This window comes from Mesoplodon mirus (assembly GCF_964341445.2).
Source record: "Mesoplodon mirus genome assembly, chromosome: 14".
Taxonomy (NCBI): Eukaryota; Metazoa; Chordata; class Mammalia; order Artiodactyla; family Ziphiidae; genus Mesoplodon; species Mesoplodon mirus.
In genome coordinates, this window is record NC_138990.1 from 56,482,314 (window position 1) to 56,507,331 (window position 25,018).

The following is a 25,018-nucleotide window of genomic DNA, read 5'->3' on the forward strand; positions in this document are numbered from 1 at the left end:
CCGAGCACTGTGTGCTTCTCCCTTATGTCGGAGTTGTGGTTTGGCATCTGTCTGTGCTATTATTTCAATAATGCCACTGTCCTTCACTAGACTTTAAACTCTCTGAGGGTGAGGCTTGTGTTCGTTTTCATTTATAGGTAGGATTGGCTTTGGGGAAAATCACAAGGTCCAGTAGCTGACGTTAGAAAAGCTACCAATAAATCAAGCTAGATGAGACCAGGTCCGTCCCCAGTCACCAAGTGGGGCAATGCCAGACGCATGGATTAGAGGTGATCTCCTATAGTTCTTGGAATAGCCTATGAAATCAACATTATCAGCCTCATTTTAACTCAGACTCAGAGATTTTCATGAAGGTAGCAGGGGGTAGGGCCATAATTTAATGTTAAATTAACCCCGAGGAGAGGGGGCTGTGTGGAATGAAGAACATGCTGGTCCAGGCTGTCTATTCGGAGGTGACAGACCTCCTCGTGTGCGGTGGTGGAGCCCCAGGTGTTCGTTTGCGTGTCTCAGGATGCAGATGCATTTGGGCAGCTGGCTGGCTCGTTGTAGGGCCTTAAACCAGCCAGGCAGAGAGAAGCGTTGGGGCCAGAAGCAGGGAGCCCTGCAGGGGCTGATTTTATCTCTGCACATTGGTGCTCCTGGGAATTCGTGGTGTTCTCTGAGTCCTTTTGCATTTGCCTGATAGAAGTGGGGGCAGCTGTTGGCCAGGGTATCAGGGTCCTCGGAAGGCACAGTGCTAAATCCCGAGGAAGAAGTCACCAGGTGCTCAGACCTGAGCAAGCTCGGGTGCTTCTGAGCCCTGCAGGGCAACGGAGGTGGCCTTTCTGCTTCTAGTCCCGGGCTTTTAAAGTTACCCCAGAGGGCTTCCCTGGTGGCGCAGTGGTTGAGAGTCCACCTGCCGATGCAGGGAACTCGGGTTCGTGCCCCGGTCCGGGAAGATCCCACGTGCCGTGGAGCGGCTGGGCCCGTGAGCCATGGCCGCTGAGCCTACGCGTCCGGAGCCTGTGCTCCACAACAGGAGAGGCCACAGCAGTGAGAGGCCCGCGTACCGCAAAAAAAAAAAAAAAAAAAGTTACCCCCAGAAGAGGCTGGGGGTTGTGGATGCCCTGGAACACCGGTGATCTAGCCTCAGGCTTTGAAAACCAGACAAAGGCAAAACAGAAGTCTCTGTAAAAGAGAATAATCCATAAAGGATGCTGCCAGAGAGTTTTAAAACATTTCTTCCGTATTTTCTTAAATTAGGTTTTTCTTTTAATTACGTAGTTATCCTTCAGAAGCTTGGAACAGTCCCACTCCTTATCAACATATTCCTTGTCAATTATGCACAGGCTCAGGCTTATGGTGCTGAGGGTGATGCTTAAGTACGAGGCAGCTGGAAGTTTTTCCCCTTGGGTTGAGGGGAGTGATAGGAATGCTAATGGGCTATAGCTCTGGGCTGAGCTGGCAGCTGAAGGAGAGGCCTCCCTGAGCACAGGGCTGGGGGACCGCGTGGGGAGCAGAGAGGCTCATTGCCTGGCTGCTGACCCAGCTGGAGGAATGGGGGCTGGGGGTTAACCTGTAATTTTTGTGATTCTGATCAACTCTGCCTGCTTCCTGGGTTCTTAGCACGGTATTCTCAAATAGCTGATTGAAGTGATGCTTAGCAAAACTGCCTATTGGCACTTTTTTTTTTTCCTGCCCAGTTGTCTATGCCATTCACGCTGCTTGATATAAAATTAGGGTCGGAAACATTTTGTGGGCATGTTTGGATGAGATGTGGGCTGAAATGTGGTGTGTGTGTATATGTGTGTGTGTGTGGGGGTGTATGGGCACGAGCACCCGCGTGTGCATTATAAGGTGCGTGAGCACTGAAGTAAATAAGGTACAGCTCTGGACTGTATGCAAGTTATCTCGTCCTGTCCTCATCCTCGGACAAGGACTCGTGACGACTAGATGTGATAAGCACAGGTGGAAAACAGAAGGAGAATTAAAGCTCTCCTTCACGCTGTCACTGGAACTGGACCAGAGGTACATTTGTGTTTCAGGCTCAAGCACCTGACGGTTTTCTTGGCTGCTTGAACTATGTGGGTAGGTGGGTAGTTCTGGTAGGAGAAAGGATGGGGACTTCAGTTTGGAGTGTGCATCTGTGGGCTGGGCTCTCTCTGCCTTCCCTCCAACAGAGATTCCCTTCGGAGGTGGGTTCCACTTGGCCAAGGAGGAGGTTCACCCCTCCAATCCTCGCTTTAGGTATTGAATCCCAACACCGCTCCCCCAATTTGGGACCCATGTGGGTCCGGGGCTCTGGGGTGGAATCTGTGCCCCAAATGGCCCTCCTTCCCGCCGCATGATTCCCACACCTTCCTCTGTCTTCCCAGCCACTCCCGGTGCCCCTTTTGTTTTTCCTCTGCCTCGGTCAGGGGTTTAGGCACCTGAAAACCTGCTCGGCAAGCAGGGAAAGAAGTCTTTGCCTGCAGCGCTTTGGACAGTGGTTTCCTCCAGTCTTTGTGCTTCCTTGTGGGTAGAGGGCAGTGTGAGAGCAAAGGGGATGGAAATACACAAATTAATATTATGAGAAATGCAATGCCACGCGTCAATCCGTGCCTGCCTGCTCTGTCCTTGTTCACTTAAGAGGACTAATTAGGCATGATCAGATGTAGTCATAGTGACTCTCATCTGACAAAGTCTGTTAAGATATCTAAGAACTGGTTTTGGAAGCAGATGCAAATTCAGTGCCAGCTCTTGTCACTTGTTAGCTGTGGGATTTCAGGCAGATTATTTAACCTCTCTCAGCCTCCGTTTCCTCTTCTGTAAAATAGAACCTATCTCATGGGGGAAATGTGGGTAAAGCTCTCGGCATAGAACCTGGCACATAACAAGCCCTCAGTAAATTATCATTGTCACTATTTAGCTGTGTGCCTTAGTTAGTGCCTTATTTGTGAGAGGGACAGGATATCTGCCTTATGTAACTAACAAGGATGTGTAAGAAGGCACTTTCAATACAGCATCACAGGCTGTATAATAAATAAGAGCATGATTATCATTTTCCTATAACTACACTAAAGCAATTCTGGGGGTCTCAAAAGTGTGCTTATCTGGCTGCAGATTTATGTCCTGATTTAGAGATGCCTGGAGCTGTTGCAGGAGCCGGAACACATGGGAAATAGTGTAAAAGCTGCTAGAAACAATGGTCCTGTCCTGACTGTCATCTTCCTGCTGCTGCTGCAAATGGCTTTAAGATTTGGCTTCTTCTGCTGTAAGGTTCTTGCACTGGAAGGTGGTGAGTGCCATCCTCAGCTCTTGTTGGAGTGAATCCTTGATAATTCATCCAATCTGGAGATTTTATTGCTCCTTTGCTTCTTGTCTCTGGCACCCACCAGGCCACCTAGCTCTGAGAGGGTGGACTGAAGTATCGATAGTAAAAAAGGGAGTGAAGTTCAAACTTGTCAGTTTTGCTTAATCATTGCTTAGCCTTGATCATGACTTAGAAAAAGTTGAAAATATAGTTTAAAAACAGTTTGTACTGTTTTTGGAAATTGATTTCAATCATCTGTCAAAGCCCAGGAGTACAATTCTATTAGTGATCCAGCAATAGAATAGGCTTTCCCTTTAGGTCCTGAAGGCTGGCTTTAAAGGGGCTCCTACTTTCCATTTATCTTGATGTGTATCTGTGACACCTCCCAGCATAAATCCAGCAGCTCATCTGGTGAAGAGGATACAAGAACATTGTTCACGGCAGCAAATATGTTTAAATTTTTTCACAGTCTGAGCAAAGCTATTGCCCTTGTCTATATTTTCATAAATGAGCTCCACCAGACGTTGCTTTCTTCATCTCCAGGTACAGTAGCAATTAGTCAATTCAGTTCTATCCAGGACTTATCTTCATGAAGGAAACAAACTTTTGAAAGTGTAAATCAATTTGAAGGATTCCACCAAGGCACCTGGAAGGGGCCAAGAGTGCATTGGTTTAAAAAAAATTTTTTTTGCGGTACGCGGGCCTCTCACTATCGCAGCCTCTCCCGTTGCGGAGCACAGGCTCCGGACGCGCAGGCTCAGCGGCTGTGGCTCATGGGCCCAGCCGCTCCGCGGGTTGTGGGATCTTCCCGGACCGGGGCACGAACCTGTGTCCCCTGCATCAGCAGGCGGACTCTCAACCACTGCGCCACTACGGAAGCCCCGAGTGCATTGTTTTTAAGGACCATTTGCCCTGGGACACTGCCAACACCCTCTAAAGTGGGCAGCCTTTCTCCAGTAAGCTGCTCTTTTCTGAGTACTTGGGAAATTGCTAAAGGCATCAGTATTTATAGGTCATTGTGTGGCAGGTGGCAGATAGCTTTCTCCCTCCCTCTCTCTCTCTCTCCCTCCCTCCCCCTCTCCCCATTTCAGAGTTGTTGTTTAGTTGCACTTTGCTACTTTTCAGTTTTAGTGGAACCATATTCTAGATTCAGAAAGTAGGTCCTCCGTCTAAAAGGCACTTGCTGAGTAAATGTTTGTTGGGCAGATGAGTAAGTGAAAGAAAGAATGGTGAGATGATTGACTGTTGTTGGCAAAAGGCAGTGACTGACCCTTGGCCACTAATTTTTTTTCGCCAGTGCTGAAGATGAGGAGAAAATTACTGCCATCCTTCAGGTCAGGACTCATGCTTCACTGGTCCTGCTTATGAAGGGGGCTGGGAGGGGAAGGGGCGGATAGACACTGTCCTTTATTAAGCATCAACTATGGACTTGGCAGTGTTAGGACAGTCTATGTATGTTACCTCATTTGATCCTCATGACAATTCTGTGAGGTTTTATTACCTCTATGTTACAGATGAGGAAACGGAGGCTCAGAGTGGTCCAGTGTATTGTTCTAAATCACACAGCTGGTTCCAAAGCCAACATTCTAGTTTGCACTCTTGCATGCTGCTTCTTATACGCACATGTTAAATGCACAAAAAGCCCCATATTCCCAAGTTTCTCCCAATATTTAGAGTGTAAATGTTTAACCTTCCGATTAAAAAATATATACATTCATTCATATTCACACGAATTGAAAAAGTCATGGGGACGGGAGAGGGAAGACAGCTTAGGTTTGCTTCCCACACTGACTATTTGGATGTCTCCCGGAATCCAGGAGATATTAACTTCAAGTGTGTATTAACAACAGCTTGAGACCCAGGTGCTATTAAGACAGCTTTTGTCCAGACTTTATTGATCTCTCTGAGGTCAGCATGTTGTGACCAGAGCAAGAGTAACTAGAAGTGACTGTTGGCCTGTCCCTGTAACACAGTATCCCCTGTGGGAGGGAAGATACCACAGTGTGTGAGACTTCTGCATCCACTGAGTCGATGGCTGTATTTGGTTTCACATGAGATGGGGCTCAGGGCACAAGGCATGGGATGGGGTGTCGGTGACTGATGTGTCTGCCTTCTCTCCAGTGGCATGATCATGTCCCCCTTTCCCACATTGGCAACTCTGAGATGGAAAAAAGAGGCCAGGGCCTGTCTCCACATTTCGATTCTCTGGTCTCCTGCTAGAGAGAGAAGGTGCCGGGGAGGATAAGAGAATGGGGAGGGAGAGAGAGGCAGGCAGTACCCAGCTGGGCTGAGATCCCCCATTAAGCCACATAGAATCACATCCTCTCTTCAGCCTCTAGTTGTAAATCCCCAGCCCACCAGATACATCACTGACTCTATGCCATGATGGTTCTGAGAAACTGAGAATCCCTGGCTTGAAAGTTTTAAATATTGTATTAGCTTTTATTGTAGACACAGCAACATAACTAAATTAAAGGACATTTAAATTTTAATTCAGCAAACCAGTCATCATCCACTAATTGTAACCCAGTGAGAATTTCCACCTTTGTACAGGTTCAGGCCTGCTTGAACAGTTATTTCTGGTTTTCTCCACTGTTACTTTTTTAAAAAAAAACTTCCTGTGATGATATTCACTCTTTCTGCAATAGGTTGAATCCCTCAGACTTGGCATTGAAACTTCCCTCTTTGGCCCCTAGAGATCATGTGTTTACAGTTCAAGGAACTCACTTCAGTCTTGCCTTTAAGGAATAGTCCAGTTGTCTGGGTTTGTTCAGGTAAATAAAGTAGCAGCAGCAGAAAGAGTGACAGTAATAGTCGTAGTCGTAGTCGTAGTAATAATAAGAATAATGGAAGCTCACACTAATAGTATTATATAAGTATTATATCATGTAAGTATTGTATATTGACTCCTCCTATGAGATAGACGGACTATCACTGTCTATATATTACAACTGAGGAAACTGATGCCCAGAGAGGTTAAAGAACTAGCCAAAAGGCACACAGCTAGTGAGCGGTGGAACCAGAATGCAAATCCATGCTGTCTTGCTCCAAAGAGAGTACAGAGTGAACACAGATATAATCATATGCTTCTGAGAAGTTGATTCTCCATGAGTAATAAGAAGTAATTATAGCAGAACATGCTAGTGTGTTGTGGAGAAAGAAGCTAAGCAAAGAATAACATTCACACCTTTCAGACACTTGCAGTATCAAAGCCTCTTGCTCTTAGTTGCTTTTACTTTAATTGGAGTCTTATTCACCTTCATCTGGAAATCTCCTCTCTCCAGTACAGAAGCCACCAGCCACATGAGACTACTGAGAGCTTGACATGAGACTCATCCAAGGGGAGATGTGCCGTAAGGGGAAAACCAACACTGGGTTTCAAAGACTTGGTGTGAAAAAAAGCGTGTCAGATACCTCATTAATAATTTTCAAAATCTTGATTGCATGTTAAAATATATTAAAATTAATATCACCTGTTTATTTTTGTAGCGTGACTAAAAGAAAATTTAAAATTGTATATGTGACTTGCATTCTATTTCTACTGGACGTCAACACTCTAGATTTACTGATTTTATATCTTTCTCCTTTCAATTCTGGAGACTTCATGATGGGTTTGCCCTTCAGGACTGGTTTTGGTCATCTGGGGCTTAAAAGTCAGCTTTAAGCTACTAAGCTTACTGTACTTAGTTTATTTATCTAAGTGAGGGCTGTTCATACTCATTCAAGGAGGTGATGAGGAAAACCTTTCCTTTTGTCTGTTTAGCACCTGATTCCCTCAGAAATTAAGTCTCATGGACAAGAACATGGTAGCCACCCTGCCCTGTGAGCCCACAGTTGATCTTTCCTTTTATTATTTATTTATTTGTTTGTTTATTTATTTTGCAGTACACGGGCCTCTCACTGTTGTGGCCTCTCCCGTTGCGGAGCACAGGCTCCAGACGCGCAGGCTCAGTAGTTGTGGCTCACGGGCCCAGCCACTCCGCGGCATGTGGGATCTTCCCGGTCCGGGGCACGAACCCGTGTCCCCTGCATCGGCAGGTGGACTCTCAACCACTGCGCCACCAAGGAAGCTCCCAGGCACCTTATTTTTAAATAAACACATAATTCTAAAATAAATACAACGTTACATGATGGCAAGTAAAGCTGTGTCCCACTTATACTTATCAATTTAAAGAAACATATTAAACTCATGATACTGTGAAAGGCAGTTGGATATAACAAAAATCTTAAAGGTTTTCATGTTCTGCATTACAGATGGGCAACTGAGGCTCCAGAGGCCCCAGGTCTTCACCCAGCAGGTTTATCTAAGAGTGGTGTGCAGGGTAGGATGGAAAATGGGGAGAGAGTGGCAAAGAGGCCAGTTAGCCAGCTGTTTAGGAGTGAAGACTCTTCAGGAGTCTTGAGAAGTGGTGAGAATGGAGAGGAAACATGAGAGCCACTGGTTAGACCGTTGTTCAGGCAGCTGTTTCATGTGTCTGTTTATCTCTCTGTGTACTTGGTTGACCTGTGATGCTCATTTAGGGTTCAGACTCCTAGTGCATCTGATTGTTCTGTTGGTGAGCATCAGCAGATGCCGAGAGGTAACTCATAATCCAGTGCTGACATTTATTGAGCCTTAGAGCGGGCTACATCCTGTGCGATGTCTCTTTATTTCCTCACAATAACTCCATAATATATCTGCTGTTATTCCCCCTCTTTTACAGATGAGGGAACCAAGGCTCAGAGAGGTAAAGGTAATTTACCATAAGTCACACAGCTGGGAGTCAAATCCGAGTCTGGCTGACCTCAAAGCCTTTAGCCACTGCATATACTGCCTCATCATTGATTGACTAATGACTTTTTTTTTTTTTTTTTTGTGGTACACGGGCCTCTCACTGTTGTGGTCTCTCCCGTTGCGGAGCACAGGCTCCGGACGCGCAGGCTCAGCGGCCATGGCTCACGGGCCCAGCCGCTCCGCGGCATGTGGGATCTTCCCGGACCGGGGCACGAACCTGTGTCCCCTGCATTGGCAGGCGGACTGTCAACCACTGCACCACCAGGGAAGCCCTCTAATGACTTTTAACAGCATCTTCTGCTGTTTCTCACTTTTCTCCCTCATTTAACCTAGAGTGTGAGTTTCTGTACATTAGCTTAGAATTTGATTCCTTTCTCTAAGCATCAGAAACAACAGAAATTCACCAGCCCCTAAGCCCCATTTTTAAGCCCTGTGCAGCATATTTTATATATCTTATTCTATGGTTTATATCATCATTAAAGTGGCTCTACTTGGCCCTTTAAAAAGCTAATTAATCACTAAATATAGACCATAAGTTGTTCTTTTCAACCCCCTGCGTGTCTCTTTCCCCCCATTGTGAGATGCCATCTGGTGCTCTGAGCTCATGCTTTTTATGTTCCTTTTCAGAGAGCCAGATTCATGGCTCCCTAAACCCGGAAAGCCAGTTCATTTCAAAGTTCGCATGCATGGCTTTGAAAAAATTTGCATCTAATGCCTCCTTGTGGATTTTCACAGTATCACTCTTCAACATATCGCATGGCATTTCTGTCTTTACCACCGTCTATGTATATATGTATACTGGTCTTTTTACCAAAAGGACTAAATTTGTCTTTGGCAAATTAAGCAACTAGAGGTCTTTTCTGGTGTGATTTTTGTCAAGTTTCATTTTGTCAGTTTTACATGTGTGCTGTAGGAAGCCAAAACTTAATAGTATACTTTACTCTTCGAATCTATTTGACTTTCTGCTTTAACAGTGGAACAAGTGTTTAAGAATAAGGAAATAAAAGAGCTAATCGCAGGCCTCTGACACTACTGCTGATCTGTCCTTTCCTCCGTCTTTCTCTGAAGTCTCTAATCATCTTCCAAGGGAGTACAGCACCAGGGCTGCAGAGCATTTTCTTGCAAACTCAAGAGAGACGCTCTGGGTTCCCCACCACACTCCCAGTCTTTGGGACCTTTGGGTTACCGCTTGTTACTCTCCAGTCCAGACCGTGTCACTCTTCCCACTTCCTTTTTCTTCTCATTTCAAGTTCTTGGCAGTTTAAATTTAACCTGGGAGCCTACTGGGGAAGGAAAGATCATTTGGTGATGTGTGCACTGCTTACCTCATTCCTGGCACACGTGTGGCGCTCTCCTGGGGGAACCGGAGAGCACTGGGCTGGCCGGCTGCCCGCCTCCTTTCTGCTACTCTCTCTGTCCACTGGATTCACGCCTGTTCCCAGCAAGGGGCGGAGGAGGAGATGGGCTCTGAGAGTATTAGCAATGATGTCAAGGGACCACATATTTCCCTAGCACAGGAGTTGGTGGAAGGCCAGCCCCGCTGAGTCCGAGAGGAGAATTTCTCCCCAATCCAAACCCTGTCTGTAGCATTAAGTAGCTTCCGTGAGATGCAGGAAGGATGGAGCCACTAAGTCAGCCACGAGCCAGTCCAGTCTCCAAATAATGTGTGTTGAAAGGTATGGATAATATACACACAGAAGGCTCAGTTAGGTATCAGCTTTGTTTCCAAAAGAGCATATGTTTGTACTAAACTGAAAAAATTTGTTTTTCACTTCAAACTGACAGTTCATTTACTAACTGCGGTTCTCAAACTTATGGTTACCGGGGGGGAAGGGCGGGGGGAGAGGGATAGATGGGGAGTTTGGGACTGACATGTACACCCTGCTATGTTTAAAATAAAATGCCTTTCCATGAAAAAAAAAAAAGCTGCAGTTCTCACTACCCACAGAAGTAAGATGCATTTCTAAAAGCGTAAGGATTTCTAACTTTCCTGAGGGAGCAGTATACAAAGTTTGGGTAACACCATATATGTTAAAAGCTTGGTTATTGCTTTGCACTGTGGCCTTGGGCTAGTTACTTAACCTCTCTGAGCTTCAGATTTTTCTACCTGCCTAATGGAGCTAATAATACCTATTTCATATTTAGCTCATAGGGGATTTTGGTGAGTATCAAATGGATTTTGTCAATGCTTTTTTTTTTTTTGCATCTATGAGGTAATTTCTGTGCTTTATTCTATCGATAAGGTATATTACATTAATTCATCTTCATATGTTGAACCAACCTTACATTCCTGGCATAAATCCCATTTGGTCGTGATGTACAATCCTTTTTATATGTTGCTGAATTCACTTTGCTAGTACCTTGTTGAGGACTTCTGAATACATATTCATAAGAAATATTTTGTAATATTCTTTCCTTGTGATACCTTTGTTTTTTGTATCAGGGCAATACTGGCCTCATACAATGATTTGGGAATTGTTCCCTCCTTTTCTGTTTTTGTTTTTGTTTTTGGTTTTTTTGAAGAGTTTATGAAACATTGTTAACTTGTCTCTAAACATTTGGTAAAATTCACCAGTGAAGCTCTCTGGTCCTGGACTTTTCTTTGTGGGAATTTTTTTACAAAGTTAATTACTAACTCGTTCTCTTTACTTGATATAGATTTGTTTAAATATTCTATTTCTTCTTGAGTCAGTCTTGATAATTTGTGTCTTTCTAGGAAGTTGTCATTTAATCTGTATTATCTAATTTGTTGGCATATAATTTTTTCACAGTATTCTCTTATACCACTTTTTATTTCTGTAAGACGGTTAGTAATGTCTTCCGTTTCATTCCTGATTTTAGTAACTTGAGTCTTCTCTCTTTATCTTAAATGGTCTAGGTAAAGATTTGTCAATTTTATTAATGTTTTCAAAGAACCAAGTTTTGTTTTTTTAATTTTCCTTATTTTTCTAGTCCCTACTTCATTTATTTCCACTCTAATTATGTAATCTCTCTCCTTCTGCTTTGGGTTTAGTTTGTTCTTCTCTTTTTAATTTCTTCAGGTGGAAAGTTAGGCAATTGATTTGAGACTTTCTCTTTTAATGTACGCATTTGCAGGTATAAATTTCCCCGTAAGCACTTCTTTAGCTGCATCCTATAAATTTTCATATATTGTGATTTTTTTTTCATTAATCTCAAAGTGTTTTTAAATTTCCCTTTTGATTTGTTTTTGATGCATTGTTTGTTTAGAAGTGTGTTACTTAATTTCCACAAATTTCTGAATTTCCAAAATTTCCTTCTGTTATTGATTTCTAATTTCATTGTATTGTGGTCAGAGAACATACTTTGTATGACTTTCTTTTAAATTTATTGAGATTTGTTTTATTGCCTAAAATATGGGGTATGCTGGGGAGTGTTCTATTTGCACTTGAAAATTATGTATAATGCTGTTTGGTGGAGTGGTCTATAGATGTGTGTTTTGTCTAGTTGGTTTATAGTGTTGTTCAAATCTTCTGTTTCCTTGTTGACCTTCTGTCTAGTTGTTCCACCATTATTGAAAGTGGAGTACTGAAGTCTCCAACTATTATTGTTGAATTGTCTATTTCTTCCTTTAATTCTGTCAGTTTTTTCAAGCATTTTGGGGCTTTGTTGGTAAGCGGATAAAATATGTTTATAGTTGTAATATCTTCTTAATGGATTGACCTTTATATCACTATAAAATGTCTTTCTTTGTCTCTAATAACACTTTTGGTCTTAAAGTCTATTTTGCCTGATGTTGGTATAGCTATTCCGTCTCTCTTTTGGTGACTGTTTTCATGGTATATCTTTTTCCATCCTTTTGCTTCCAACCTACTTGTGTCTTTGAATCTAAAGTGTGTCTCTAGTGGACATCACATAGTTGGATCATGTTGTGTTGTCTATAACGCCAATCTCTGCTTTTGGTTGGAGTGTTTGGTCTATTTATATTTTAGTCCATTTATGTTTACCTGTGTTGTAACATTACAAATGTTCTTTGTTTCTTCATGTGGATTCAGTTACTGTCCTTTCATTCAGCCTGAAGGACTCCCTTTAGTATTTCTTGTAGGGTAGGTCTACTAGTGACACATTCTCTCAGTTTTTGTTTAACTGGAAATGTCTTCATTTTCCCTTCATTTCTGAAGGATAGCTTTGCTGAATATAGAATTCTTGGTTGATAATCTTTCTTTCAGTGCTTTGAATGTGTCATTCCACTCCCTTTGACCTCCATGTTTTCTGATGAGAAATCAGTTTCTAATCTTCTGAGGAGCTCTTATACATGATACATTACTTTTTTTCTTGCCGTTTTCAAGATTCTCTGTCTTTGGCTTTCAACAGTCTGGGTATGGATCCCTTTGAGTTTATTCTATTTGTACTTCATCAGACTTCTTAGATGTGTAGATTCATGTTTTTCATCAGATTTGGGAAGTTTTTGATGACTATTTCTTTAAATATTCTTTTTGTCCCCTTTTCCCTCTCCTCCTTTTTGGGACTTCCATTATACTCCTCAGACTGGATAATCTCAATTGATCTATCTTCAAATTTGCTGATTCTTTTTTCTACCTGCTCAAAATTTTGTTGAGCCCCTCTAGTAAATTTTTTTTTTTTTTTTTTTTTTGCTGTACGCGGGCCTCTCACTGCTGTGGCCTCTCCCGCTGCGGAGCACAGGCTCCGGACGCACAGGCTCAGCGGCCATGGCTCACGGGCCCAGCCGCTCCGCGGCATATGGGATCCTCCCAGACCGGGGCACGAACCCGTATCCCCTGCATCGGCAGGCGGACTCTCAACCACCGCGCCACCAGGGAGGCCCCCTCTAGTAAATTTTAAAATTTCCATTATTATACTTTTCAACTTCAGAATTTCCATTTGGTTTTTTTTCTGTCTCTTTTCATACTTTCTATCACTTTACTGATATTCTCTATTTGGTGAGACATCATTCTCACACTTGTCTTTAGTTCCTTGGACATGGTTTCCTTTAGTTCTTTGAACATATTTAAAACAGTTGATATAAAGTCTTGGGTCGGGACTTCTCTGGTGGTCTGTAGTTGAGACTCCATGCTTCCACTGCAGGGGGTGCAGGTTCGATCCCTGGTCGGGGAACTAAGATTCCACATGCCACACGGAAAGTCTTGGTTAGGTAAATCCAATGTCTGGGCTTCTTCAGTGACAGTTTCTATGGACTGACATTTTTCTTCTATGTAGGAGCCTTTTTCTGTATATGTTTTATACTTTTTAACTGAAACTGGACATTTAAAATAATATAGCAACTCTGGATATTAGATTCTCCCTCCTCCTCAGGGTTTGTTATTGTTTTTGTGTTGTTGTTTGTTCCTTTAGTGACTCTACTGAACTAATTCTGTAAAGTCTGTATCCTTTGTCATATGTGGGCCCTGAAGTCTCTGCTTGGCTAGCTTAGTGGGATGCTAATGATTGGACAGAAGTGTTCTTAACTGCCTGGAACCAATAAGTCCCCCAGTCCTTGCCAATGGGCTCTGTGTGCGTGTTGGGGCATGTGTTCAACTCTACTTTAGCCTTCACTTCCTGCTTACACAGAGCCTCAAGGTTAGCCCGAGGATGAGTATCAAGTGGAATGACAGTTTTGAAAAACACAAATGAGAGCTATTAATGCAGTCTGTTATCTTTTATTATTCTCAGACCAGATAATTTGCTCTTTGTAAGCACAGGCACTTTCTGACTTATAAACACATAACTTATATGTAAACACGGAACTTATATGCCTTAGACCTCACAACCACTGCCAGGGGCCTATGTTGAAACAACAAAGAGAAAAATAAAAAGAGCTGTGAGCTTTTAGAGAATCTGTGGTTTCATAAGGGAAAAAAAAAAGCTTCCAAAAAAGCAGAGATAGTCTTGGGTAGTGTTTCTCAGCTGCCTGCATCAGCATTACTTGGGATATTTTGTTAAAAATCAGGTTCCTGGCTCCATCCCAAATCTTTTGAGTCAGAATATCTTGGGTTGGGTCCAGGAGTCTACATTTTAAACTAGCTCCCCAGGTGATTCTTATGCATACTGATGATTGAGAAACAAGGGAGATGATCCTGTAGGTGCCTTCACATCAGGGACTAAGTGGCTCATGATGTTAACTGTGCTCAAATACTAATCTCCCCTTTCAATGCCTGATTTTTAAAAAATTTCACTTTATTAATTACATTTACTCAAATTCCACCAATTACAGATTTATTTGCATCTATGAGAATGTTTTTTAACAGCTGTTGGAGTTAAAAGATTAACATTTACTCACAGCTCTTTTAAAATTAATCTAATCAGATTGCATTTATCCAAACAGTGGGCCAAGGTGATTTACAAGGAAAGAAGGAAGTTTTGTTTCATTTTAATTTGACAGGAAGATAGATACTTTCATGGGATTCAGAAGACTTTAGGGGAAAAATAGGCGTGTGCTAATTTATGCAATAAAAGCATGGATTGAGAGGGAAGGTAGGAGAAGATACTAGATAAAGCGGTGGGTACTTGCCCATTTCAAAATATTGTGCATACAACCAGAAAAGGGAGGAAAAAATTTCTTTCTCCTTTCTACTTTTAATATTACCCATTGTCTTAGAACCTAGAATTCAGATCAGTAAAATGTGTATTAAGGAATTATATCAGCTGCTGTAGGGCTACTTAGGCTCTCGTGGGCTGTCTAGAGACCTAATCACTATTTAAACCACCATGTAGAAGGCTCTTTATTGAAAAATGTCTTCCAGTTTCCAAATAACACACTTCCTGATATACTTTTTGATTTAGCCCATTTGAGAGTTTGAGGTTGGATCAAATTTGGATGCGTGAAATTTATCTGTGTTCAAATTCCAAGCTGATTTCTCCCAATCATCTGTATACTTTTAGGCCATTTCTCCTTGAGGAGTTTTGTGTTTAGTTAATACAGATTCAACATTGAAAAAACAATTAGGGGAGTTTAGATTCTTATCAAATTCAATACATTCAAAAATGAAACATGATTTAAAAAATTATTTCATGTTTTGGGTCTTACTACTCTGACTTGTCTCTATTAATGAGAATAATCAAGAGATTCCTATCCCCTGCCCCTTCAACCCAGTTTAGGATGCATTATCCTGCCTTCAGTTTCCAGAATTCTATTACAAGTGCACAGACTAGTAAATCACATTTCTTATTTCCTTCAAGGTATTGCACAGCGATGTACAGCTATCAAGTACCACTTTTCTCAGCCGATTCGCTTACGAAACATTCCTTTCAATTTGACCAAGACAATCCAGCAAGATGAATGGCACCTGCTTCGTGAGTATTTCTGGGAAAGGGTCAGAGAGGGTCAGAGAGGAAATGGTGTCTTTCTGAACAAAAAGCATTCCCACCAGCCCCTTCAGATTTGGACTGAAAGATGCTGTGCTATCCTACGTGGGCCTCTGGACCCCATCCAACTTGGTCAGAGACTCAGAGAGTCATTTCACTGTGCCATGGTCACAACTTGTTTGCCGATCAGATGTGTGAGAGTCAGGTGTGGGGCTTTGTGAGACAGTGCAGTGAGTGTGTCTGTCCTTGTGGCATCGGTATACAAGCCACCTTCCGAGTGCATTCTTTACCAAGCCGTGTGGTACAAGGCCCTGATCTGGCGCTTGTCTTAGTAAACCAAGGAGACTATACCTTAGGTGTGTTATTTTAGTTTTCTTTATCCAATATTCATTTTAGTTACTGTGTCTATCTCAGACCTTGGTATTTCTGCTAAAATATCTTTATGAGTGTATGCTGTAATTTTCTCAGAAGGTGTCTGTTATCTCCACATCCCGAAGGCAGGAGCTATCTTTTTTTACTGTCAGGAAAATGTGAAACTGTAGAAAGGATTGTGCAGTGTGACACCAAAGAGGACTGATATTTACCTGAAAACTGTCAATTCATGTTGCCTAGGGATAGATAATTCAGGAAAGAAAAAAACTAGGCCTAATCCTTTTTAGTGTTTACCCTAATCAGAGGTTGACATTGTCATTTCCAGTACAATCAACGCAAGGACTTCAGTGATCTTGTTTGGTGAGCAAAGTCATTACAGGAAGCCAAATAGAGTTTCCTTTTGTAAAGTCAAGTCTCTCTACACATCAAAGGGCTCTATTTTGAATCTCAAACATGTAAATGGAAGCTCTTAAGATATTGCCCACAGCAGTGGTATAATATTATAAATATTATGGTTGGCAAATTTGGGACTTGGAAGTCATTGGCTAAAATGTGGTTTATTTCTGAGTAGTATGACTTCCTGAAAATTATTTCTTGCTGGCTGATCTTAATGGTCATTTCTCAGCAGATCTTAGTTAGAGCCTTATCTAAGTGTTCTTACATCTTAATTCTTTATGAGCGTGTTTGGAGTTCTTTGCCTTAATCATCTATGCAGAAAGCCACATAGTCACTGGTTTTAGGCAAGAAAAGATCATCACAGGGTCCTGAAAAAGAACCTTATCTCTTTACTCTAAGAGTTTGTACCCTGTTACTGCCCAGCGAGACAGTACTGAGCATTCACCTCTTAATCCTTTCTCAGGTTCTCATGGAAAGATGCTTTCAGCAGCCTCAGGCATGGCTTTTTCCAAGAAAGTCACACTTGGTGATCTGTACCATGTTTACCAGATAAGCTTAGCATATCCGGTACTAAGGCAAATTCCATGTGGATTATATCTGAACCTTGTGCCTTTTAATGGCCATAGAAAATAAAACTCGAACCACAGGGAGTTTAGGAGGTTGTGAGAGAATGGTGACTGAGCTGTGATCACACTGGATGTCTCAAAACGACTTACACCTTAATATTAAATAGCCCCTTTAAATGATCAGTGCCCGTGACCCCTAGCTCTGTGGTGGTCTACACTGCCCCTTCTAGGCTGCAATGCCCTGCTTCAGTGTAGATGCTCTGAGCTAGAAATGAGAAATCCCTTTAAAAGAAAGGGAAGGACCACGTGTGACAAGGGCAAGACTGAAAGCTGCCATGATCCACCCTGTATACATCATCCTGAGTTGCCAGAGGCCACAGGAACACACAGTGAGGTGGTGGCTGCCTGGGCACCTTCGCAGAGCAGCCCACGCTCACAGAGCGGGGTGTGCCTCTGGTCTTGGCTCTATGTGTGTGCGGGTGTGCACAGTCCACCTTGCCTAGGCCTGTTCACTGGCTTCAGCAGCAGACTTATGTTTGGAATCTGTTGCTCTAAGAAGGATCAGAGAAATTTAGTTCACGAGTTTTAAAATTAGCTTCATTCAAAAAAAAAAAAAAAAAAGAGGGAGGGAAAAGTCAAAATAGCAGGAGGGTGGGCAACTGGAGTGGAAGTGTACCCATACGTCCAGCCAGTCCACCTCTTGGTTTGGCCTAGAAGGTGGGCGAGGGCCTGGGTTCCTGGCCCAGTGATCACAGTCGTGTTTTTGTGATAGACAAAACTTCTTGTGTGTACAGTGGCGCTTGGCCCACGGGAACAGCCTTTTCTTAACCTGGGTACTTGGGAGCTTGGGTTGTAGGGCCTTTGTTTAAGGGAAGAGGGCCTTAATGAGTAGGTGTCCTATATGTGCATCTTGGGCCCTATTTCAGTTACAATTGCCTTCACTTTCTCAAATCCTTTTTGAAAATAGGCAGGAGGAAGTATAACTTAAAAATAAAGTAATTGGCATCCTTGGTGCGCAGGTAAAACCATATTTCACTATATCTCAGTTTTTAGGCTCTTTCCCCAAAGTCAGATTAATTACAGCCACTACAGTGGTGGTGACCTATGATTCTGTTGCTCCTTGGAGGATAATACAGACCTTTTGCAAACCTTCCTCACTCTCAGTTTACTAAGTAACTTGTTACCTATTACCCTTGTTTACCCTGGTGTCCGCTGGTCTATTTTCTACTTGATACGGACTTCTCCATGGACTCAGGGAGGGTAGATGCTGACCCCTCAACTTGTTACACCCCATCTGTCCTCTTATGAAATACCTAGGAAGTTTATTTCCTAAATCACCGTGGCCCTGAAGACCCTACACCTGTCCATGTAACGTATTAGTTTTCACAATATATACAAAGCTCTTCTCTCTCGAATTTTCAATAACTCTCCTTCTTCTGCTTATTATTTTGAATGTTTGTGTTTTGAGATTAGATTTAAGAAGAATCACTGCTGGCTTCCTGGGCATGGCTGTGGCCGTCCTGCTCTGTGGCTGCATTGTGGCCATGGTCAGCTTCTTCTGGGAGGAAAGCCTGACCCAGCATGTGGCCGGACTCCTTTTCCTCATGACAGGTACGCAGAACACCTCTGACACCTCTCCCAGCAAAAGCAAAGGCCTCTCTGCAGGCAACTAGCTTCACTTTGTTATCTCTCCATTAATTTTGTTTTTACTTGTGAGAAAAGCAACCAGAAGGTCATTTGGCTTTGGTGGGCAATATAGAATTTAAAGAAAACAACAGTGTTAAAAACGCAGCCCTGATTTCCCCATTGTGGCCCATTACAAGGTTAGATGGAAATGTCTTGGGTTTAATCTCCATATGAGGCAGGTCTGATTTTTCTGTCCCATTCTTTCCTATTGTGCCCCTAACCCTGGCGTGGACCCTTGGCAAACATGGGCCATTGCTTCTCAGGAGCCCTCCAGGAGAGGGTGGTAACTTAGCACAGCCCACACCTCTGGGCTGAAGGTTAACTCAAAGTCTATTTCTTAGTGATGGAGTCATTGGTGTCATTTTTACACAAAAACATTCATTCATTTCACTCCATAGATATTTTGTGAGGACTTACTATGGACCAGGCACTTCTCTACATACTAAAGACACATAATGATTAAGGCAGACAAAATCCTTCTCCCTTTCTGTTGTGGGGAGACACAAATAATAATCTGTGATAGAGATAAAAGCTGTGAGGAAGATAAACGAGGTGGCTAGGGGACCCTCTTCCACATAGGGAGTGCGCTGCGGGCAGAGGAAGGAACAGTGCCAAGGCCTAAGGCAGGGATGGCTTGACGTATGTGTTTCGAGCCACAGAGAGACCAGTGTGGCCGGAGGGCAGGGAAGGAGAGGACAGCATACCATGAGGTGGAGAAGCAGGCAGGGGCTTGGATTTTAATCTAAGGGTGGTGGAAGCCACCAGAAGGTTTTATGCCGAGGAGTGACTTGCTGTTAAATCAGGAGATTGGAAGGGGGTGTGTGGAGACACGACTATGGTCTTTTCGATTGTCGGGTGAAGAACATTTTTGTCTAAGAAGGAGTCAGCAGCTGAGTTGATGGCTGAAATTGACTGAAGGTGGCTGCAGGGAAGAAATCTTTACTCCTGCTTTTCCCAGAAAATTGTGTCTGATTAGTGAATGCCAAGTTAACAGTTTCACAGAGTACGCTGAGCATCAGAGTAATAGTACTCTAGATGTGTAGCCTTTTTTTTTTTTTTTTTTTTTCGGTACGCGGGTCTCTCACTGTTGTGGCCTCTCCCGTTGCGGAGCACAGGCTCCGGACGTGCAGGCTCAGCGGCCATGGCTCACGGGCCTAGCCGCTCTGCGGCACGTGGGATCTTCCCAGACCGGGGCACGAACCCGTGTCCCCTGCATCGGCAGGCGGACTCTCAATCACTGCGCCACCAGGGAAGCCCATGTGTAGCCGTTTTGAATAAGCTTATTTCTGCTTCTCTGGAGTTCTGTTACTCAAGTGACCATGACTGGGGTTTCTAGCACTGCTCGCTGTCATGGTCACTCACTCAAGCCCGTGTTCCCCGGAGGCTGCAGCGCCCCTCGGTGCCTGGCACCATTTCTCTGTCTTTCAGGGCTGACAGGTAGGTGGTGCTTTGCCTTCTGGTTGGTCAACCAGTCAGCTTCTGTAACCCAGTTCACAGACAGAGGTCCTTCCTTCCTTCTAAGTCCTGTCGGCCCCTTTCCGACCCCATGAGATGGCGCTGTAACCAGCAGTGACCTGGAATAACGGATGATCATTGTAAGCATCCCGATAGAGCATTCAAAAGTCACTGGGCCTTTGAATAATTCTTAGCAGAAAAACAACTGAAGTTTTCCGGACTTGGGTGAATACAGAGAGGCTGCAGGACTGTGGCCCAGGGAGGCTAAAATTCTAGTTTCTGAGGTTTTGGAGGAGGATTTGAACCTTCAAGACCAGCCATTGGGAGGGTGCCTGCCTAAAGGATTCATTAAAATCCTAAGTGTAGGGCTTCCCTGGTGGCGCAGTGGTTGGGAGTCCGCCTGCCGATGCAGGGGACACGGGTTCATGCCCCGGTCCGGGAGGATCCCACATGCCGCGGAGCGGCTGGGCCCGTGAACCATGGCCGCAGGGGGTCCAGGTTCGATCTCTGGTCAGGGAACTAGATCCTGCATGCCGCAAGCAACTAAGAGCCTGGATGCAGCAGCGAAGACCCGGCACAGCCAAATAAATAAATGAATAAATATTAAAAAAAAAAAATCCAGGGTGTAGAATGAACAGGTGAGGGTGTCAAAGAATCAGAGAGGCCTGTGCTGCCCAGGGGATTTCTTTAAGCTTAATGGTCATGAAATCTCTCTCCCCATTTTCTTCCCTTCCTTTATTAGTTGGGCCCCCATTTTTCTAACTCTTGTCCTCATATACATCAAAGAAGTATTCACGGGCTTCCCTGGCGGCGCAGTGGTTGAGAGTCCGCCTGCCGATGCAGGGGACACGGGTTCATGCCCCGGTCCGGGAAGATTCCACGTGCCGCAGAGCGGCTGGGCCCGTGAGCCATGGCCTCTAAGCCTGTGCGTCCGGAGCCTGTGCTCTGCAACGGGAGAGGCCACAACAGTGAGAGGCCCGCGTACCGCAAAAAAAAAAAAAAAAAAAAAGAAGTATTCACGACCCCCCAGCCCTGGAAAGGCCCCACATAGCATCCTCAGGAAAATGAAAGGAGCTGAGGGCCAGACAAAAGCCTCAGTAGCAGTAGTTTTTAAAGGACCCTTGTAATGGGCGTAATGCATGAATAATTTAGGATGCTCTTAGATATCAAACAATTGTTGGCACGAAAATAAATCACAGGACCATAAAAGTCAGGCTCAGTGAGCATTTCTTGGGAGGCAGAGGGACTAGTTTGGTTTTAAATGAAAGGAGGGTGGGAGTTCAGTCTTGCACTGGCTCAGAGGAGAGCTAGGAGCTGAGTTTCCTAAGCCAGCCCCACCTTCCCCTGCTCAGCCCTCATTCCTGAGCCATCTGTGTAACTCTGGGCCAGACTGGCTCAGGGCTCAGCAGGATTTATCATCAAAAGCCCCTGTGCAACTGTTAAAAACAAAACAAGCAGAACAATAGCCGTAGTAGCAAAAACCCATTGCAACCCCAAAACACCCTAAACTTATAAACTTGAAGTTTGATGACCAGTCCGGAAGGGTGGACAGACCTACCACAGAACACTGGCTTTTTTTTTTTTTTTTTTTTTTTAACTTTTGATTGCCCAAACAACATTTTTTTTTTTTTGGAATAAAGGGAAAACTCACTTATAGATCTCACCATCTGAAAAATTAGTTGTTAAACTATTTTCCTTATCCTGGACCAAATCTTGCCCAAGCCTTTGTCTCACTAAAAACAACAACAAAAGGGAGAGAAGTGGCTGTGGTTCTAAAAGGGTAGCTCAGGGCATCCTTGTGATGGAAATGGTCCGTGTCTGGACTGTGATGGTGGCCACATAATCTGCACACGTGGTGACATTCCGTGGAACTAAGTACACACACAAGTGAGTGAGTGCTTGTAAAAGTGGTGAAATCGGAGTAAGGTGGATGGATTGTATCATCGTAAGTTTCCTGGTTGTGCTATTATACTAGAGTTGTGCAGGACGTTACTATTCGGGGAAATTGGGTGAAGGGTATACAGGATCTCACTGTGTTATCTCTTTCAACTGCGTGTGAGTCTACAATTATTTCAAAATAAAAATAACAACAAAAAAAGGAAAGTAAAAATGTTTGCCACCATCATCACATGGAAAGTATTGAATATTGTGTTTTCTGGGCTTCCATTTATCATCATACCGTAAGCATTCCCAGTGGCCTTATATTGTTCTGTGTTCGGTTTTTAATAGCTTTTAATAGCTGCATGTTCTTCCATGGAGTAGATTTGCCGCGTTGTGTTCCCTTACTGTGGGATTTAGGGAGGTTTGTTTCATTTTTGCTACTACAAATAATCCCTTTCCATTTCCTTTGTAAACACCGAGATAATGATGTTAATCCATTGCATGAGATAAATTAGCTGTAGGACCTTCCCACGCAGCAGCAGGAGATGAGAGCAAATAAGGGTTAAAAGAATTGATTTTAATGAAGCAGAAGTGTCTTCAGCAGTCTTAGTCGGCATCACCCCACAGATTTCTGTTGCTAAACTTGGCCTCTTCTGAGGCGCTGGCATCTTCATTCTCTACCTGAATTTATTAGCCAAACCTTCAATGAAGATCATCAGTGATGTGACAGTTTGAGATGTTAAAATGGAAACTTGGAAACAATCTCTCTCCTTATGCCTTATTGCATACTGACAGCTCTTGATTACCCACACGTGGAGCAGCAGGGCTGCTGACTGTCACTTCCCATCCCTAATTCCCTGGGGCCTCTCAAGGGGGTTCTCCAGCAGGGCCAGAGGCACAGAGCCTCAAATGTAGCCTTTTGACCTCATGTCCTCTGAAGTTACACACACACCGTCACGGAGGCATATCCAGAGGACTAAGACTCATGATCCAACAGTGAGGGGCTGCCCTTTACCAGACCACACTGCCTCCAGGCACTGCGAGTATTTCCATCAGCTTTAAATGATGCATTCTATTAGACTGCTGTTGTGCCAGTATGATGATTATCATTTGTTAGAAATATAAATATTTTAAAAGGTTAATTTATTCAGTGCAAATGTTTTTAAATACAATTTTTATGTCTCTGTAGTAGGGTTTTAATTACCTTTTAATATACTGGGAGTCTCAAAAATTGGATAAAGCTTGGTCCTCCCTTGATGGGGGCCTCCATTCCCCTTCATAGGCTGTGCCCGGAGTGGCCACTGCCGACGAGGCAGGGCCTTCGGGTCAGTAGAGAAAGAAGAGACAGCCCAGGCTGCCCCAGCAAAGCTCAGGGACCAGTAACACGCTAGGCCACCCATTGTTTTGCTTCAATACATTCAAATTAAAACAAAGACTCCTCTGTAGGTGTATTGAATTCTCTAGGGTATCCACTGATTATGACCTAAAACTACAGGTCCTTGATGCCGTATCTGAAGCCCTTGGGACCAGGTGCATTTTGGAATTCAGGATTTTTTTTTTTAATTTATTTATTTTTGGCTGCCTTGGGTCTTTGTTGTTGAGTGCGGGCTTTCTCTAGTTGTGGCGAGCGGGGGCTACTCTTTGTTGTGGTGCGTGGGCTTCTCATTGCGGTGGCTTCTCTTGTTGCAGAGCACGGGCCCTAGGCGCATGGGCTCAGTAGTTGTGGCTCACGGGCTCTAGAGCACAGGCTCAGTAGTTGTGGCGCACGGGCCTAGTTGCTCCACAGCATGTGGGATCTTCCCGGACCAGGGCTTGAACCCCAGTCCCCTGCACTGGTAGGTGGACTCTTAACCACGGCACCACCAGGGAAGTCCCTGGAATTCAGGATTTTTAAGTTTTATTTTAGAAAGGTAATATAGTGCATATATTCTATATTATCTAACACCCTGAGCAGGGTCTGAAATCAAGTATACATTAACATTTCTGCAGCCAAACACATGAATATTCACACTAGGTGGGGTCAATAAGGACTATAAATAGCCTATGTCACGTCAGGCCAGATTTGCCGGTCAGTGAGATTGCTGCTATCTTTCGGAAAAAGATCAGATGTTTTTCGGATTTAATTAATTGCAGATTGTGGGTCTTGTATTTGATTTTTTAAAAAAGTGTTGTCTGTCTCTATTAGTCCTGCCCAGGCATTTAGTTAAGGCAACGTAGCAATGGCTTTTTGAGCAATCTGTGTGAAAAGTAGCTTGAGGCGGTTTTTTTCTGGAATTGCAAAGAGGCCAGAATGATGGGCAGGCCATCTTTTTGAAGGAGTGGAAAAAAAAATCAATGTTTATGTCTTTGGGTGTTGCAGCTATGTTATTTATCAAGCAGCTAACCAGGGTGAAGCAACTTCCACTCCTTTCCACCTTTCAAGCACATCAAAAGAGGATGGTCAAAAGAGTGGGCCGTTACCCTAACTACACCATACCAGCTGGCCACAGGCACCATGAGGTTTAGGGAAGGAAATTAGGTTGATGATCGGGGATGGCAGCATAAATTTATTTCTCTTCTGATCCAAAAATATCCTTTCCGGTCTTGTAATTCTGTGATATCACTGTATCTTCTAATGAAGAACTTTGGCGGAACACCTTTTAATATTTTATAAGAAAAGTTGCTGCATACAGCACTCTTCAGAACAAGTAATTACTCACCCTTTTGAAGATGCTACCAGCAGTAGCCAGGACTGAGCTTGGGACATAAACCCCTCTCTCCTGGTGCCACCAGCTGAGCTGAAGAGTATCAGTGGTGGTAGCCCAAGGGAACTCCTGGCTGGTCAGGGGAGAAGGGAAAGGGAAGGAAATGTCTAAGAGAAGAAGGGAGGAGAGGTGACCTCTCTCCTCGTGGCTTTTCAGGAATGACCATTAGATTTTGAACTTTTGAAATGCAAGGCTGGTACCTTATCTTTCCATGCCCTCATCCCATGTCTTGCATTAACTAGATTGCTACTGACAAGAAAGCAACATTCTCTGAAATAACTTGCCATCTAGGTAAATCCTACAGGAGGTAATTTAGGATGAGCTGGTTCTTAGGTGTGTAGAACTCACTGTATTGCAGAACTCAGTTTTCTTTTCTTTTTTTTTTTTTTTTTGCGGTACGCGGGCCTCTCACTGTTGTGGCCTCTCCCGTTGCGGAGCACAGGCTCCGGACGTGCAGGCTCAGCGGCCATGGCTCACGGGCCCAGCCGCTCCGCGGCATGTGGGATCCTCCCGGACCGGGGCACGAACCCACGTCCCCTGCATCAGCAGGCGGACTCTCAACCACTGAGCCACCAGGGCAGCCCAGAACTCA

General features: G+C 43.9%; 1 protein-coding gene across 2 annotated transcripts in view; it reads left to right on the top strand.

Moving 5' to 3' along the window:
- Positions 1–25,018, top strand: part of TMEM178A (transmembrane protein 178A) — a 50,510-nt gene that overhangs the window by 20,284 nt on the left and 5,208 nt on the right. The window contains exons 2-3 of one of the 2 annotated variants that reach the window (XM_082641993.1): positions 15,201–15,314; positions 18,134–18,271. In XM_082641993.1, coding sequence (XP_082498119.1) covers positions 15,201–15,314; positions 18,134–18,271 — 252 coding nt within the window. Of the gene's footprint in view, positions 1–15,200; positions 15,315–18,128; positions 18,272–25,018 lie in introns of those variants that run through there. The other variant, XM_082641994.1, reaches the window with a different exon arrangement.